General features: G+C 39.7%; 1 protein-coding gene across 1 annotated transcript in view; it reads left to right on the top strand.

Annotated features, from left to right (window-relative positions):
• The window catches only part of SLAMF1 (signaling lymphocytic activation molecule family member 1), a 38622-nt gene extending 19014 nt beyond the window's left edge, over positions 1-19608 (top strand). The window contains exons 4-7 of the mRNA XM_004589093.2: positions 2347-2445; positions 5724-5797; positions 17074-17166; positions 18558-19608. Coding sequence (XP_004589150.2) covers positions 2347-2445; positions 5724-5797; positions 17074-17166; positions 18558-18608 — 317 coding nt within the window. The 3' untranslated portion in view covers positions 18609-19608. The remainder of the gene's footprint in view (positions 1-2346; positions 2446-5723; positions 5798-17073; positions 17167-18557) is intronic.
• The last annotated feature ends 289 nt before the right edge of the window (positions 19609-19897 follow it).

The following is a 19897-nucleotide window of genomic DNA, read 5'->3' as shown; positions in this document are numbered from 1 at the left end:
TGGTTGAATTACTTATCTTCAAATGCTTGTGAATGAAGTTCAAATTATTTGATATTTTAGAAGTTTCCAAAATTCATGTGATTAAAAACAGAAATAGTTTCAAAGACTAAGTGCTACCACAAGAGGTTCTTCAAAAAGTTTGTGGAAGAGGATTAATTATAAAACTAAGCTTGGGTTTCAAAAATTTTGGCACCAAAATAGACCTGTTGTTTAATTCCATTTTTCCATTTTAGAGTCCCCTCCCATATCATTTGTGGGGTCAATTCCAGGAACTGAAGAAATGCTAAGACAGCTGCAGCTGCTGGGTCTGCTTATTCTTATCATATTTGAAAGATTTTTCCTGAGCCCTTGATATTGACTTATAAGCCTCTGTTCAGTCTCCCCCTCAGGCCCACACGACAAAGCACAGTGGATGTTCAGCCACCATAAACCAATCAAAGTGGTCAGAGCATGCACCGTTCACAGAGCACCTCATCAAGGTCACGGGCAGCCTCCGCAGTCACCCAAATCTCGTGCTTTGTTCCCATCTGAAAGTATTTTAGAGCTCTCTGCTTGCCTCCTGAGATTTGTTTATTTATTTGAAAAGCAGAGTTATAGAGGAAAAGGGTGAGAAAGAAAGGGAAAGATAGAGAGATCTTCCATCCATTGGTTCACTCCCCAAATGGCTGCAACAGCTGAAGCTGAGCTGATCAAATCCAGGAGTCAGGAGCTTCTTTCACATCTCCCATGTGGATGCAGGGTCCCAAGGCTTTAGGACATCCTCTGCTGCTTCCCCAGACCATAATCTGGAAGCTGGATGGGACGTGAAGCAGCCAGAACATAATTTGGCACTGTTACAGGATGCCAGCTCTTGAAGGTGGAGAATCAGCCAATTGAGCCATCACACTGACCCTTCTTACTCTTTAATTTGATTATACATTTACCAAGACTATTATCTGGCAAAATTAAAGCTTCTTTAATTTAGGAAAGAGAATATATAATCATAGCTTAACTAGAAAAAGAATCCTTTCAAACCTAGAAAGAAACTTTCAGTTAGTTAAGATAGAATCCCACCCAGATGGATTGCCTTTCATCAGAGAGATTTCAGTCTATATGTTGGTCAGTTTTGTAAATATCTGAATTGTGTTGTGGCCATTACTCTGTTCCTTTGTAATCTACCTTTACCTTCCTTTCAGCTTCTTCCCAGCATAGTCATCACAACCTCAAGTTTATTCTTACTAGATAAAGTTCATATTATCATTTCATTCTATTTTTCCTTGAGCTTTTTGAAGCCACTTCCATAAGTAACTCTTACACATTAACACATTAATACATACTCTGCCATTATACTACTTAAAATCCTCATGCTATTGATTCATTTAGATTGGTAGTGCTTCACATTGGCTTCCAGGATCTCTTACCCAGGAATAACTCCCAAATCCATGTGTCTTTCTGACTCTGAGAAGTCTGTCTCTGGAATTCATCTATGTTCCTACTCCTAGATCAAACTCCGGTTCTTGAAGTTCTCTACTTCCTTGCCCACAACATGAGAGCACTGACTACATATTGTAGGACTCTTGAGATTGGAGTGTATTAGTGTGCATTCAACCCTTAAAAATAATGACCCATTGTAAGCACATAATAATCATCTACTATTATCTTATCAAGTCAAATGTCTCCACTAGGGCAAGAGATCTCATTCACTGTTTTTCATTGAGCTCCTGGTTCAATGGGGCTTGGTAAAGTGAGGGAAGGAGAGAGGCAATAAAAGTTGGCTCTAGTGTTTCAACCTGAGTGAGCCTGGTTAATTTTAAACATGAGGAAGATTGACAGGAAAGGCTACATACTTTCCTCTAAGTTCAGGTCTGGTGGGTTTAACAGTTATTTGCATGAAAGAACAATAATAGCATGATTACATTTATTTTTCAAAAGAAAACTGGGTCTTTCTTCCTCCCAGGGTCTCATGAGAATTGTACAGTAGCATAGGGAGAGCATGTGGAGCCCTCACATTCTTTTTCACCAACATGAATGCAAGACAAATTAGAAACTGAAAGATAGAGAGAAGCTAGGTGGAGATATTGACTTAGGATAGGAGAAGGCTTATTTGAAAGTGGTGTTGAGGTGAAAATAAATGGATTGCCCAGAAATGGCTTTATTGAAAGTAAAGAATATGAAAGTCAAGAACATTAAGCAAAATTAGGATAGGAAAACAGATATGGAAGTCTTGGAAGATCTAGAGCTGGCCAATAGATGTCTCCCTGGGGAGTGAAACCAGAACCAGAACACAGGACTCAGTCTTCCCACTTGTGTGCACAATTTTTCTAAACTTGCTGTGTTTTTGAAATTGTTCTCTGACCTTTTTTTCAGATACAAGACGATGGGGACTGTATATTGGACTGTTCTTAGGGGGCGTCGTTGTGGCAATCATGGCTCTCGAGGTGATCATACTATTGTTCAGAAAAAAAGGTAGGTTCCTAACAGTAAAGAAATTCATGTCAGACTTGCTATGGTAAACAGGGGCTCTTACCCCACGAGTATAAACTTGCTGTTAACCATTTTGGATTTCTGCATAAGCCTGCCTTTCAAAAATGAATAACCATATCTTAAAGACCATGCTTAATTTGTTCTAATTCAATATTCCTTTAACCCCTATACTAGACCAAGGTGATAGTGAGAAGAGCTAAACACATCTAATATCAGTGGCATTGCACAGATAGAGTCAGTTCAATATGTCTAGCACTCCACTAGAGGTATGTACAAATGCTGAAGGGGTCCGGTGAAGAATCTTGACAGTACTCACTAGGGAGCAAAAATACAAAAATTCTTTGATTTTCTTAAACAAGATTCATCAAGGTAACCCCAAACCATTAAGGCCCAATGATTCCCTAGCAATTGAACTGCTTAGAGGCAATACCTCATGCCTTGTCCTCCAGATTACCCTCTACTTCTATATCTCAGGGAAAAACTCCCTCTGACCATATGGGCTATTCTCAACTGCCACTGGAGTCAGAATGTCCTGTCTCAAACCAGGTCAGGTCCCTGACTTGTCTTCACACGGTAAAGATAGAACTTGATCCTTACTGATAACTGCTCTCATTCTCAAGTAGAGCAATGTTGTCTGCACACAACCTTCTTAGAAAAGCCCTTATCTCAGCACCCTGATGTTGGTTTCACTTATATAAGAAAATCTAGATCATAGCACAGCTACCTACTTTTGTCTCATTTCCTTCATCTAAGAGCTGGGGAGGAGCTAGAGGGAAGGGTTTGTGATTCAGATAGAAATTATGTTGAGAGCCTAAGGGTATGGGGGTGGAGCAACCACATTTGGCTTATGTTGTAAGGAAACTGAGACACCAAGGTTGAGAAAATAGATTAACTCACTCACAGTAACATTCCTATCAAATTTGCTGGGATCTCAACCACACTGTGCTCAAGGACAGTCCTCTCGTCACCTGGTTGCTCCCTAAAGGGAATATTCCTCCCCATCCTACAGTCCTTTAACCTCTTCCCCAACACACAGACCCATCTTCACTTCCAGCACTCTCTATTCCTTGTCCATCAGTAACATGCAAAACTCTGCCTCAAACCTATATTTAGTTTCTATACCATCCATAAAACCTTATTCAAGAGATTCTATTAGCAGCTTCTAGTAGTATCCACTCTAGAATGTGGCCTGACTCTAATGGTCTTCAAACAGACTCCTTTGGCAATGCCATGGCCAGAATACACTGGTTAAGAACTTGGCTATAGCATTAATCAGATTTCTATTCAAATGTATACTTCGCCACTAATGAGCTATACGGCCAAATGATTTCCCCAGTCATCTGCAAAGTGAGGTAGTATCATTCCATGCAGTGCTGCTCCAGGGATTGACTGAATCAATACATAGAAAGCATTGCACACCGTGGCTTCCCAGAATGGATGGATCACAACACACACATGCCCACACACCTCTTAATATGAATGAGCTACAACACCAAGGTTTAAGTTCTATGGTCAGCAGGGGTTTTCCTGGAAGCATCTGGGAATAGTACCTAGAGCAGATTTCAAGTACTTGTAGCCACAACTTTCATGCTTCGTCTGGAAGGATGTTAGTCAGGCTACACCCTCACTAAGCTGAAATTGCCCAATGTCACACATGTGATGGATGACACAAGCTAGGATATAGATGCCCTAATCATGAAGCTCAGTCCTTTTTCCATTGGGACTCAAGACATTGCTGATTTTGAACTGAGTTGAACCAGCCCCTGAAAACCTGTTCTTGCACTGGGAAAAATAATCTGATACTATATTGCCTTGATGTAATGGTACTTTAGAACTACAGTGATCAGCCTCGCTTGTCCATCTGTCTAACCATTTCAGATGTCCTCCTTTATCCTAAATGACCCAAAATAATCTGCAAGACCAAAAAAGTTTCTAAGGACTGGAGTCTGTTCTCGACTCATTTGAATCCGTTGCAACACCTGATAGAGTGCTAGACAGATAATTCTACCTTTGAAAACACTCACAGATTTGAACTTGAAGGGTTCATTTCACAGAACTAATGTATATTCCTTTTATTTTTAAACGAGCCTCCTTGAACTACACTGTCCAATATGTTAGTCACTATTCACACGCTACTATGTTTTTAGAATTTATATATTTATTTGAAAGCCAGAACTATAGAGGGAAAATCAGAGTGAGAAACAGAAAAACAGAGAAAGTAAGAGAGAGAGAATCTTTTATCTCTGATTCACTCTCTGATGACCAAAATCACTGGGGCAATGCCAGGATGAAGCCAGAAGCGAGTCAGAAGCCAGGATCCTCCTCCAGGTCTTCTACATGCATGGAGAGATCCAGCTGAGCCAGGCTGAAGCCAGAAGCCAGGAGCCTCCTTCAGGTTTCCCACATGCATGGAGGGGTCCAGGCATTCAGGCCCTATCTGCCACCTCTCCTGGACCACCAAGAGGGAGCTGGATCAAACTTTCAAAGTGTTTACTTATGAGAATGAAATTGGGGTGGTAAATAGAGAAGCATAATTTTTACATCATGTACTCCTAAATGTATTTTATCATCAGATTGATTATTTTTAACACTTAAAAAGAAAAAATTTTTAAACTGGCTAAAATTTAAAATGTGCAAGCTTACTAGTTGCCAGAGATGCAGACTCTGAGAAAAGTCTCCAGATGATGGATTATAGAGCAACTTTGTAATTTTCCCTTCCAAATAGTCGCTTGTGGATCAATGCTTCTCTGCGCATGCACCATCCCAGATATATACCATGTCCCCAAGATACAGGAAGATGAGAAAGCTGTGAGTGAAGCAGTGTGCCACTAGCTACAGAGTACAAAACAGATCTAAACACCAAGGCCTACCTCCAAAGAACTTACAGCCGTTTTTGAAGAGCAGTGCCACACATAAAGCAATAATTGAATGAAATACCAATGAAAATAGAATCTAACACATTTTGATCATTTTCTATGTTGCAGATACTATTCTAAACACTTCACAAGTAGCATTTCATTTAATTACAACAGACCCTTGAGGCAGGTATTTCAAGTCCCATTTCAAAAATAAGGAACTAGGCCAACAGAGATCAAGAAACTAAACCCAATGTTAAATGTCAAATATGCAGGGGGCTTTGGGCTCAGGATTTGTTTCCATGGTACTCTTGGAAATAGTGGTTATTCAATAAGGTTTTGAGATCCAAATGACTGAGCACAGAATTCATACTGAAGATAACCACCGAGGTTTCTCTCTTCCAGGCAAAGCTAACCATTATCAATCTACAACGGGAGAGAAGAGCCTTACTATCTATGCACAAGTCCAGAAACCAGGTGTAAGTTTTATACTTTCTTTGGGACAAATCAGTCATGCTTCCTGTGGGGTTCCTGGCTCGTCTAACTTTCATGGTTCAGCGTGGGTTCCAGAGCAGAAGAAATTAGAGAAGTCAGACCAAGAGATCTACTAAAAGTCTCAAAACTTCAGTGTCATGAGGGACTGTTTATTATTTGAAATAATGGGAAACACTGAATAAACTTGTGTTTCTTCTGAGGAACAAAATGAGGAAGCCGCCAACACATGATGTATGAGTCTTTCCAGCTGTTTCCTGGACATCCACAGTTTCGTGCCACCAAACCCATCACGTAGTGTGTTTGCCAGCTTCATTTCATGTTTAAGTACTTGCAAAGTGCAAAAAAGGACAAGGAAGGGGGTAGTGGAGCTTGAGAATTCTGAGTACAGTGAGGCTGGATGATGGAAGTTACTATGCAAAGTGGAGATGGGAGACAGCAAAATGATGACAGTCATTAGACAAAGACCAGAAAGATGGGGAAACTGAAGACATGATGAGATTGAGGAGTGGATGTGTTGCAAGCAAGAGTAGGAAGACTTAAGGAACTGCTGCTAGATATAGCTTTTCAGACATGAGAGTAATTCCGGATGAATGTAAAGGCCAGAATCTGGCAATTTGGAATGTGAGAAGTGAATTCTAGAATAAAGGTTTTGAAGCGAAACATAGCTATGATAAGTACCTTGTAAAATCGAATCAGACAACCAAAAAAATGGAGCATTTCCAAGCACCAAGACTTGGACTCAGAAAAAGCTTTTATTTATGCTGCTCTCTAGTGGACTGGAGGGTTTATTACACAATCCATTTTCCCCTGCTAAAAAACAAACTTTATTTAAACATCTGAGTGTTTGAAGAGTAACATTCTCACTCTTGCACTTTTGAATTTATGTTAGCATTTTTTGATAACATAAAAATTCATTTTTATTATAATGTTTGGCTATCTACTTGCTTATTATGACATATGTGCAAAAATAACACAACTTGTAAATGTCAGCTCATTTGTCTTCAAGGGTCTTGAAACTGTTCTTACCCGTTTGTGTTTTCATGTGTATTACAGCTTCTCAAGTACTACAGAAAGGGAAAAGTCCTATTAAGATTTTATTGAACTCACAGATCTATTTCAGAAAAAAATTATACCTTTCAAAAAAATGAGTCTTCCAATTTAATATAACTGCCATCCAGATTAAGAGAAAGTGTTGCAGTAGCTCTAGAAGAATTCCTGTGCTGCCTCCCAACCATTATTCGCTCTCTTCTCTCCAAGGATGAGCACAATCTTGACTTCTATATAGTATATTTTCTCTCCCTCTTATTTTTTTAACTATAAAAATGGGATTCTTTTTTATTTTCATCTCGTATCTGGCTTCTTGTGCTCAATATTACCCTTAGGAGAGTCATCCATGTTTTTGAACTTAGATGTAATTCGTTCATTTTCATTGCTTTGTAGATCAGCAATGTTTGACTATACGAAGGTTTACATAGGTGTCTATCTTATTTGAAAGACGCACACATACGGTGGGGGCGGGCGGAGATCTTCATCTGCTGCAGGGACTGGAGCTGGGTTGATCTGAAGCCAGGGACCAGAAGCCTCTTTCGGATTTCTCATGTGAACTGCATGGGCCCAAGCAGATGGGCCATCCTACGCTGCTTTCCCAGGCACATTAGCATGGAACTAGATTGGAAATGGGACAACCAGGACTCAAACCAGAACCAATATGAGATTCTGGTGCCACAGATAGTGGCTTTACTCACTGTGCCACAATGCCAGCCCCTGCAGGTGACTACTGAGGCATTTGGGATATTTCCAGTTGGGATAATTATTAAAGTTGAGTTATGAAAATTCATATTCATGTCCTTGTTAGACACATGCATATATTTTTATAATTTTGTTGTGTATACACAGTAGGACCAGAACTGACAAATCATAGACTATGCATAGCTTCAAACTGATTAGGTAAGGATAAAAGTTTTAAAAATGGGTCTACAAACTTACTTTTCAATCAGCTACATGCAAGGGGTTCATTCACTATGCATCCTAACCAAAACTTGGTATTATCGGTAGGATGTTCTCGTGTGATTTTATTTTGCATCTCCCTATTTATTAATAAAATTCAACAACTTTTCATCTGTTATTTCATCATATTAAAATATTTTCTTATAATGTCTGTTAAATCTCTTACCCATTTGCCTTTGAGTTTAATATTTTTAAACGGGTCAGTATAAACTTTCAAGTTTTGAATATGAGACCTTCGTGAATTGCATAGCTAGGAAATACCTGCACCCATCTGTGAGTTGCTTTTGAAATTTCTCAATGATATTCATAAAGAGAAGTTTATAAGAAGTATATGGCAATGTTTTAGTTTCTCCCTTTATTATTACTGTTTTCTTCGAGAAATCTTTCCTTTTTCTTACCTAATGAAAATATTCTATGGTCTTTTTTGTAAGATGCATTTGATTTGTTTGAAAGGCAGAGAGAGAGAAACATCTTCCATCCACTGATTCACTCTTCAAAGGGCCACAATGACTGGGACTGGGCCAGCCTGAAGTCGGGAGCCAGGATCTTATTCTAGGTCTCCCACACAGGTACAGGTGCCCGAATACTTATACCATCCTGTGATGCTTTCCTTAAGCACACTAACAGGGAGCTGGATCAGAAGTGGAGTATCTGGGTCACATACCAGTACTTACATGGGATGCCAGCACCACATAGCACGTGCTTAGCCTGCTATTTCACATTGATCCTTACTATATCATCTAAAAGTTGTATGATTTTTTGAGAGTGTAAAAGGTATCAAATTTCATGTTTTTCCATGTGAATATCCAATTGATAATTTATTGAAAATCTTGTCCTTACCCTATATGCAGAATCATCTTTTTAAAAAAAAGATTTATTTATTTTCATTTGATAAATCATATTTTTTTACAGAGAGAGGGGACATAGAGGCGAGATCTTTCATCTGCTGACTCACTCCACAAATGGCTGCAACAGCTAGAGCTGAGCTAAGCTGAAACTAAGATACAGGAGCTTCTGGGTATCCCACATGGGTACAGGGTCCCAAGGACTTGGGCCACCCTCCTCTGTATTCCCAGGCCATAACCAGGCCGCTGGATCAGGACATGAAGCAGCACCCACATGGGATTCCAGCACCATATGGTGGAGGATTACTGTTCAGTGTCATTGCGCCAGCTCCCAGAACCATCTTTTTCATAATTCTTCAAGTGTCCACTTTCCTGTGTATCTCTGTGCTATCACATTGACATACTTCTTTGTTTCGTTTGCACATAGTGTCATGCTATCTTCATTACAGATATATTGTGAATTTTAATATCTGAAAAACGAACCTTTACATTGGTCCTTGTCTCCGAGAGTTCTTGGCTCCTCAGGTCTTCTGTATTTTCATATGTATTTTAGAATAAGTTTGTCAAGTCCTCACTCACTCAATCCTGCTAGAATTTTTAGACTATTTTGAGGAAAACAAACATCTTTGTAATATTGAGTCTTTCAATTCACAAAACATAATATATCCTTTACTTAGATCAACTTTAGTTTGTCAAAATTGTATTTTATAGTTTTACATATGAGGACTTGTACATAGTACATAATTCTTGAATTTAATATTGGAAGACACTATCATCCATATTACTTTTTTAAGACATTTAGAAAGACAATTATTTTCATATTAGCATTAAATCTGCTGAACTTATTTATAAGATCTCGTCATTTATCTACAGATGATTTGGATATTCTCTCTACACAACTATACCATCTGTTTATAAAGATAGTTTCATGTGTTCATTTGCAATTCGTATAGCTTCATATGTTTTTGCTTGTCCTATGTTATTGGCTGAGAAGCCCCACATAGTGGTGAATGGACGTGATGATAACTGGCATCCTTGCATACTTACAAAATCAAAAAGCAAATTTTTATACCCTACCACTAAGCATGAAATTTGCTAAAGTTTTTGTTGTGACCCTCTCTATCATGTTAAGGGAAAGTATCTTCTATTCCTAACTTGCTAAAGCATTTTCTCATTACTTAAGGTTGAATTTTATCAACACTCTTTCAGCAACTGTAAAAATAATCCGGTGCTTCATTTTGCTACTGTTGCCAGCTACTGCAATTTGCAAAAGTTAAACCACCTTTACATTCTTGGCATTGAAGATTGAGTGATTCTTTGCAACACTGTTGGATTTTACATGCTAATGTTTTAGGGCTTTTTTAAAAAACCTTGCATTCTTGAACTAAATTGGCCTCTAATCATGTAATGCCTTTGTGAGATTTTTGACTAGATTATACTAAACTCACAAAATGAGTTGAGATACATGTTAATTTCCTAGAGCTGCCATCACCAATCTATCCTTTAACCATGGAGCTCAGAAGTCATACTCAGTGTTAGGCTAGCAGACCAATCCCTCCTTTTAGGCACTAGGGAAGAGTCCTCTGCCGCTTGCAGCTCTTTGGCATGCTTCAGCTCATCCGGCGTGTCTTGTTTCTGCTTTTCTCTTCATGGATGCCACACTTCAATCCACTGTCAGGTATGGTTTCTTCTTGTTATTCTTTTTTATGCTAATAATGCATAACTCAAGAAAGCTGCCTTTATTTTTTTCAATGTTACATCTTTTTATTATTATCATTAGATGCAACAGTTCCATAGGACCTGGGATTTCCCTTTGCCCCTCTCCAATTCCTTCACCACTGAGTTCCCCTATATCTTTACTATAGTACAGTTCTTCATACACAGTCATATGTCCTTCATTGCGGGCATGGACAATGGCAGAGAGTCCAGCATCCTATTGTCAAGATATAGTAAACAATTTAACTGGGAGCCCATCTTTGTCTGGAAGTAGAGATGCATACTGCATTGTATCCTCACATCTGTTTAGGATAGTCTCCATTTCACAGTTACTACACATCCTCTTAAATGAAAAGCCACAATACAAAAATCAACAACAACAAGAAAAATATAAATTTTTAACTCCATGTAGTAACACGATACCGAATGCCGAATGAGTTGCTGAAGAAATGAAAAAGAAAAAACCTTCTAGAAGAAAATGATGCTTCTGTATGATCTATAGTTCTTTGAAGAATTTAACCAGAAGAAAAGTGTTTTTAAGAGATGAAACTAAAAAAAATTAAAATCTGTGACACACAGTTTACGCTGATCTTTGTTGGTGAAATGTGTCTCCTGCAGGCAACAAATAGATGGGTTTTGTTTTTTAATCCAGTCTACTCATCTAAGACTTTTGATTGAAGCATTTAAGCTGTTTACATTCAGGACTAATACAAAGAAGTGGTAATTTGGTTCTGTCAATTTAGCAATGGGTTGTTCATTTAGTCTTTTGTTGTTATTTTATTGGGATGTTCTTCGCTTTGGGTTTTGGTGGGCACTATTCCTTTTCTCTGTTGAGAGAACTTTTTTTAAATATCTGTAGTGCAGGTTTGGAAGAGGCATATTCTTGTAACTTTTCTTTCTTTATTGTGGAAGAATTTTATTTCATTTTCAAAGACAAAGGAAAGTTTTGCTGGATACATTATCCTGCCCCAACAGTTTTTTGCTTTTAGAATCTGGAATATGCCACCCCATCCTCTTCTGGCCTGTAGAGTTTCCTATCAGAGGTCGCCTGTGAGTTTAATTGGCATTCCTTTATATGTCAGTTGATTTTTTTCACATGCACATTTAAGAATTTTTTCCTTTTGACTGAGGAGAGCTTGATTAGCATGTGTCATTGTGTCGTGGTGAAGATCGCCTTTGGTCAACCCTGCTGGGAGTTCTGTGCCCCTCCTGCATGTGGTTTCCCAATTCTTTCTCTAGATTAGGAAAATTTTTCCTTATTATTTCATTATATGCACTTTTAAACCCAATTTTTATTTCTGCAACTTCTGGCACTCCCACAACTCTTTTATTTGGCCTTTTAATAGAGTCTCTCAATTCTTGAATGCTTTTTTGGGCCTGATCCAGCACTGCTTCCAGCTTTTTGTTTGTTTCCTCCTGGTGACAGGAAATAGCTTCTAATTTTGAGATTCTTCTTCTGCCTCCTTCACTCTATTTTGGAGACTCTCCACTGTAGTTTTGATTGAATCCACCGTATTCTTCATTTCTGATAGATCAGCTTTCATTCCATTCATTTCAAGTATGAGATATTCCTTAAATACTTTGAATGCCTGCTTTATGTGTGAAAGCTTGACTTCTTCGTTTCCCACTTGGATTCCTTTGATTTCTTTTTCTTGTCTTATGGGCTCAGCGAGTACCTCTAGGACTATGTTGAATAGTAGTGGAGAAAGCGGACATCCTTGTCTTGTTCCAAATTTCAGTGGGAAGGGTTCCAGTTTTTCTCCATTCAGTATGATGCTGGCGTTGGGTTTTTCATATATTGCTTTGATTATGTTGTGGATTTTTCCATCTATGCCTACCTTGGTTAGGGTTTTTAGCAGGAAATTGTGTTGGATTTTGTCGAAACCTTTTTCTGCGTCTATTGATACTATCATGTGGTTCTTGTTTTTCAGTTTTTGGATGTGGTGTATCACATTTATGGATTTCCAAATGTTGAACCATCCCTGCATTCCAGGGATGAATCCTACTTGATCTGGATGAATGATCTGTCGGATGATTTTTTGAATTCTATTGGCTAGGATTTTGTTGAGAATCTTAGCGTCGATGTTCATCAGAGAAATAAGTCTGTAGTTTTCCTTCTCTGTTGGTTCTCTGTCTGGTTTTGTGATTAAGGTAATGTTGGCTTCATAGAATGAGTTTGGAAGGGTTGCTTCCTTTTCAATTGTTTTGAAGAGTTTGTAGAGGATTGGGGTTAGCTCTGTTCGGAATGTTTTGTAGAATTCTGCAGTGAAGCCGTCTGGGCCTGGGCTTTTCTTTGTTGGGAGATCTTTAATCACTGATTCAATCTCTGCTTCAGTTATGGGTTTGTTCAGGTTGTTTGTTGCCTCTGGGCTAAGTTTTGGCAGGTGGTAGAAGTCTAAGAACTTTTCCATTTCTTGGTGATCTTCTGATTTGTTGGAGTATAGTGCTTTGTAGTAATTTCTGATTATGTTCTTAATGGTTGCAGTGTCTGTTGTTATGTTGCCTTTTTCATCTTTGATGCTGTTAATTCTTGCTTTCTCTTGTTTTTTCTTTGTCAGTCGGACCAGTGAGGTGTTTATTTTGTTTATCTTCTCAAAAAACCAGCTTTTTGATTCATTGATTTTGTGTATAGTTTTTTTTTGTTTCTATCTGATTAATTTTCTCCCATGTTTTGATGATTTCTTATTTCCTGTTGTGTGTGGGGCTCTTCTGCTGCTATAACAAGTGTTTTCAATTCTGTATCCTCATTTTCTCAATGTCTTCCTTAGTTAACTCTGAAGTTGGCAAAGGGTTTTGCTCCTTTGCAGGGGAGTCTTCAGTAATATTCCTTGTGCCCTGTCTCTTCTTTCACTCTTGGTCATTGTACTTCTGGTTAGCAGATTCTTCTCCTTGGGGCTGGTTTCTAAGCTGTGTCACCCAAAGGCCTACAGTTTGATTTTACTTATTGCAGTTGGTACCAGGTTCTTCGCTTGCAGTCACTTGTGCCATTCCCTCCAGCGAGTTCCAGGTCTGGGCTCTTATGTTCAAGTTCCACCATGGTCTCTGTAGCCCCAACTCCTGGCTCTCCACTCTCCACCTCCTGTGATATCGTGCTGAGGCTGCACTATTGCCTGTACAGCCTTTCTCCCACTTCCAGTTGGAGCAGGTCCCAGGATTAGGGAGACATCAGGTGCCCTATATAGCTAGGTTGTTGGTGATATTGGTCTTGGCAGAACCTGTTGGCTGGTAAGCCTGAGGGCCACACAGACCTATTTTGGCCATATAATGCAAAGTCAGTATTATTTTCCTGGGGGACCAGTGCAACACACTGAGCTCAGTGAGTTCTCTCCAAGCTCAGCAAATGTGCAGCTCAATGTTGTCCCCTGCAGCCTTAACTTCTTTCCACATGCACAAAATGTCACCTGATGTGCCACTACTAGAGTTCTTGATCTGATGGCTGTCAGGTCTGAGGGCTACCCAGACCTGTCTTGGGTGGAACCTGTGGGATTCCACGTTGTTGCAGTTCACTGAGTCAAATATGAGTTCACTCCCAGCTCAGTGCTTGTGCAGTCCTGCCCCATAGCCCTGGCCTCCTTAAACAAAGTGGCACCAAATTCAGCTGTAGGAGACAGATTGAGCTGTGAAATCCATCCTGTCCCTGCACTGCCTGTCTGGGATCTTCCTCTCTGCCTTGCTCTTGGTCAAATCACACAGACCAGCAGGACGGGCTCTTCTTTGTCTGGGTTCACCTCCAGAGCTCCTGGTAAATGTCCCTTCCCACCTTATCACTGGTGGAGTTCTGGCTGCTGGCAGAGTTCAGACTGATGTTTGCTGAATGCAGCTGGGTTATCAGTCACTGCAACACCACTCCGTTGTGTCTGCTGCTTTCCTGTGTCTGTCAGTCTCCAGGTACCCCTCTGCTGTTGTTCTGTCTTCTCCTATTTCCTGGAATGTGCTCTTTCTGTTTCACACTGGCTAATATTTGTCTGTTTGTTTAAACGTGCCCTAACTCTATTCTGCCATCTTGATTCTCCTCCTTCTTGTTATTCTATAACAGTACATGAATCAGATGGATCTTATTTTTCCCCCTTACACACTCTTAGAAATCACTAGTGCAGGTGAGACTGAGGGGTTTTGGGGAGAGAGTGGTATTTTGTTTTATTTTTATTATACCATCTTTGCAATCAGTAATTGATCAGCTCTTCTCTATTCTGTCCTTGAAATTTAAAAATGCATCATAGACTTAGCAGTTTATTATTCATTCTTTCTTAGACAGCACTTTAACCCTGTTATCATTTTATTTCCTAATTTCTGTACCATTTGGGGATTTATTATTTTAATTTCACATGTACTTAAGCAGACAATACATATTACTATTTTTCGCTACATCAGTATGCGCTTAGACTTACCCACTTGCTTACAATTTCATTTGTTAATACATATAGCCTTCATTTATACTTTCAAGGAGCAACAGGGTTTTTCCCCTACTTTCTAGTTGTTGAATTCTTTACCTTATGGAATGTTAACTTGTGATTTCAGAGTGAACTGAAAGTATGTCATTGTAAAAACTTCAAAGGAAAAATAAGAAGGGCAATGGGTAGGGAACTCAGGTAGAAGGGAAGGTAGGGTAGAAAATAATACTATGCCCTTAATCTGTATTGTGAAATACATGAAACTTGCTGACTTTATATAAACAACATAAGTTATCAGAGTGCCTGGTTTAAGTCCTAGTTCCTCTACTTCCCTAAGAGGCAGCAGGCAATGGTGCAAGTACTTGGGTCCCTCTCACTCATATGGGAAACCTAGAGTGAGTCCTTCAGCCTAACCCAACTCTGGCTAATGCAGACATTTGGGTCATGAGCCAGCAGCAGGAGGATTCTTTCTTTCTCTCTCTCTCACTCACTCTCTCTCTCTCTCTCTCCTTCCCTCCCTCCCTCTGCTTCACCCTTCCTATTCCTCTCTCCCTTTCAAATAAAAAGTTGAAAGATACTTTTAGAAATTAGAAAAACAAACATTTGAAAAGCATGATTTCTCCCATTAGGAAGGCTGAAGAAAGTCTCTTAATGAATTGTTTTCATATTCTCCTTATACATGTCATTGCTGCAAAACTTCTTCCTTTAATTCAAGTATTTTTTAAAATGTGATATTTAAAAAAATTTTATGAGGTTTTGAAAGTCATCCATTTGAATCTCCAAGTTATTGCTTGAATCATCTACAACATTTCTCCAAAGTGCTAGCAAGTGTTTTTTTTTCTAAAACAGTCAGAATAAGCAACATCATTGTCACCTGGAATCATAGAAGTGTAGACCAAGGTCCCACTTCAGAGCCAATCTTTCAACAAGATCCACAGATATTGCCGATGCACAATGAAAGCATGACAAGCACTTCCGGTAATACGGAGCTCACTACATTTCAAGGAATTTCACCTCACCCTTGAACATATTTTCACTATTGGAAGGATTCTCATATCAATCAAAATATTACCCCAAATTCCACTGCCTGAAACACCCTGCAAACAAATTTAAATTCATCAAACACATGAAGAGAGAATGCATCTCCTATAATTCTTTCCAACAATAAAGTTTTCTTGTTCCTTAATTCCTGCAACAGATGATGAGATTCCAAGCTCTCTCCCTTTTAAACACATATGCTGTGCTTTCAAGTCATGCTGTATATGCAGAGATAGTGAAAAGAAGCATTAGCCAATCAATAATGTGTTGAAATGAAGATTTACTCATCATAAGTTTTACTATTCCCATCTTGCACGAATACTGACTTTATTCTGGTACTGTATATTTTAATTTGTTCAAAATAATATCATCATATATTAACTGAAAGTTTTTGAAATTGCACCCAACACAGTGTGTGTGTGTGTGTGTGTGTGTGTGTGTGTGTCTGAAAGAGAGAGAGAAAAAGAGAGAGAGAAAGAGAGAGAGAGAGAATACAAATATATCTCTATGTGATGCTATTCCTCAAGGAATTTAGTCCAATTGGAGAAATAGTACATAGATATATCATGGTGTTTTAGGTAAACACTTACCAGAATGTATGAATTATCTTTAAACACCTGATGGATTTAGGTACAGAATAGGTCACTATAAGCTTAGGTAACCAAAAGATTGTGCTGGAAATAGCATGCTCTTTAAGTTAAAGGACATTGTTGGGATTCCTGACAGTGGCACTTCTTGCTTTGTACATTAGGAAAGTACTTGCTCTTTTTGAGCTTCCTCCTGTTCTTCTGTCAAATGTGAGTGGGAACTGTGTTGAACATACAGAACGGTTGTTGCACAAAGGCGAGGACAAGAGTTAGAGTGAGTAATAGCAGGAACAGCGGCTGGAATGAGCTCTTCACGTAGAGGGAGACATGAGAGCATGACAGATTTGGTTCTGCTAAAATTCTGGCCATCTAGCTGCTCCTGGAAGAACCGCATCATTTTGGTTTTCTATGACGAAAACCTTTAAAATATCTGGAAAGCACTAAAGAGCTCTACCTTGGGAGGTTCTGGGTTCTAAGACATGACATGAGGAGTTCAGGCAAAGACTGGAGAACTGAGTTCCAGAGGCGCCACAGAATTCATACAGGGATGGAGCTGACCCAGTTGAATCTAAGGTGCTTTCTACCTTAAGACTTCATGAATCTGTTTCTTCATGGGAGAGTAGGGTGGGAATTATCCATCTGATCAGCTAATCTTCCTTCTTTGCTTCTCTTATAGCCTCCTGAGAAGACACCTGAGACCCTACCAACCCAGGACCCCTGTACCACCATTTATGTGGCTGCCTCAGATCCTGTGCCAGAGTCTGTTCAGGTTAGGCATCTGTCTGTGTCTCCTCTCTGCAGGATGTGAATCAATGGATAAAAAGACAAAGAGGAAAGTTTTATTTTGTGGTGATGATGAAGTCAGACAACTTGATGAGTCCTAAACTGGGAAAGGCAGACCACAGCAATCAGACAGCAAGCAGTACCTGTAGCTTTGTCGTGCTCCTATAAGAGCCTTTGCACCTGCTGACATAGGGAAAGCCATAGCTCTCTCCCTTTTGGCTGGTGTTTCTCTGAGAGTCATCCAAGGAACACATCAGAATTAGCTGCGATAATTGCTCAAAGACCCCCTAGAGCCCTCCACCTAAAAGGACATGGTTAAATCACAGTGTCTGTGGTGAGTACCCAGGGAACTAACTACACACTAAAAAAAATACACCAGGTAGTGTTGATACACTTCAATCCAGAAATTGCTGCTTCAGACCAGGAATTCTGAGTCCAGCTGAAGAACTGAATCATCATGGGAGCTCTATAAAAAGGCCTGTACCAAGACTCCATCCAGTCAATTTACTGAGGATATTTGAGGTGGGGCTCGCATAAGGGTCCCCAGAGATATGTACAACTCAGAAAACTCACTTCTCCTCCCTTGTCGAAAAATTGCTATGTACCAGGTATTTCTAACTGAGTGAACAGGAATATGTCTGAGCTGAAATGTTCATCTAACACAGACTCCACTAAACAAAGCGATTTAGAAGTGAGCCCGAGATGCCTACATTCTTCTTCTTCTTCAAAGCTCTTTGTGCACACACGCTCAGATATGCCTGGGTGGATGACCTAGATGAAACAGACCTGCTGAGAGAGAACTAAATTATAAATCTGACTTCAAAACTTCTATCAAAAAATCATAGATCATTAATATGATTTACTTGAGATGGAAATCTCTATTTCACATTGTACACTAAAACCTCCAAATTCCCCCATTCCCTGTCCTTCTTTCTCTTACTGTCCTTGCTCTGTGAGAGATGTCTGCCCAGGGCCCTCTTCTCCCCTGCCTCCTGCTCTCCTGCTGGTCCCAACCCCCCTTTGGAGCTTGCTAGCCAGATTTAAATATCAATAGTTTAAAATTTTCTTGGCTTCTCTGGATTATGCTCCATGTTTAACAACAACAGAAATCGTCCTTGCAAGGGAAAGGGAATGAGGAAGTTCTCCCAGACAGCCTGCTTCTGCTCAGAAGAGACTGAGCCCATTGTCCAGGTGGGACAGAAGAAGCTGGGGACCCAAGTGTTGCCTCAGCAATGGACAGATCCTAAAGAAGTCACTCTGAGACTTGCTTGCTAAGACCCTTTCGTTTCTCTAGGCAGTGCTGTTTCCACTGATCATCTGTCTATAAAGCCAAGGCTCCATCCCTCCACTCACAAACTTATTCTGCTTTACCCACAGGAACCCAATCCCATCACAGTCTATGCCAGTGTGACACTTCCAGAGAGCTGACACCATAGACTCGGTAAAAGGACTCTCTAAAGGAACATGGAAGAATTAATTCAAACACTGAGCCTGGGCTCACGCTCCAAACTCCTCATGACACTCTACATGTCTCCACCCTTCTTGGACCAACCTCCAGGTGGCGTTTCTTCCATGGACACTATGAAATGGACAAGGAAGTGAGGCATTTCTCACACTCTGCTATGGACCTGGACACAAGACAAAGCTACTAGTAAGCTTTCGATCTTTGCAATGTAGCAGATAGAATGGATAATGTGAGTCCAGACTTGTGGACATTTTATTCTCTGATAAGACTGGATAACAAAAACTAACATCAGAACACAGAGACAGCTAGTATTTATTTCAGAAAGCTGACGCCCCTTCTCAAAGTGGAAGAGTTTATGGTTTGACTGTTTCTACTTTGTTCTGGAAGCTGGTCTTCATCACCTGCACACCTGATCAAAGCTCTGTGCCTCAGTTTCACTCTCAGGATGAAGGATGCATGAAGAATAAAAGGGGAATGCCTTAGGATACATAAAACACTCCAAGGTTATTCTGTACAAGAAGCTAATAGAATCAGTATTTTATTTGCAAGATCCAGAAACTCAAAAAATCAATAAACGGAACAAAAGACTTTGAGGTTTTTGGAAGCCACCTAAGACTCGAAAGAATAGTCCTGCACAAACAGTATGTTCTTGTAAGGAAAAGAGGAAAAGTGGCAAGTGCTTGGTAATGCTGTTACAAAGGAACTTGGCATACTCAACTTGTCCCAGGGTGATTTTTCACTTCCCCAAAAATGAGCTTTAAATACTGGTTATTTGTTTACTTCCTTGAGCAACAAACCTGGAGTCTGAGCTAAGACTTTCTGCACCCTAGTTCTGAACCCACTTCACATTCTGGACCTTGTGCAGGTCTGGGTGTCTACAAGGCGCTTCCTACTCCCAGAATACCTCTCTTTGCACTAAATTTGTCTTTGAGTAATAATTAAATTATTTTGGCCCAACCTCAACTGACTGCTTACTCATTCACTTCGATTACAGGCTGCAGAAGGGGAGGTGTTCTTTTCAGTAAAGTCCCATTTTCTTGCAACTCTCTCCTTTCATGTGAGTTGTCTTTATTTAAGCTCTTCTTTTTCTTGGCTTCCATATAACTTTGATAGCCAACTGCAGTACCACTGTGTAACTTGAGGAAACAGTTTCCCAGCTCAATTCTCAGAGGGTCCCCATAGCCTTCAATCTCCCCTTTCCCACTCAGTCCACTTACCGTCTGGATTCTTTTCCTTAGTAGTACCATGCCAT

This window comes from Ochotona princeps, chromosome 2 (genome assembly GCF_030435755.1).
Source record: "Ochotona princeps isolate mOchPri1 chromosome 2, mOchPri1.hap1, whole genome shotgun sequence".
NCBI lineage: Eukaryota > Metazoa > Chordata > Mammalia > Lagomorpha > Ochotonidae > Ochotona > Ochotona princeps.
Note: the sequence above shows the minus strand (reverse complement) of the source record. Positions and strands in the feature narration are given on the sequence as shown.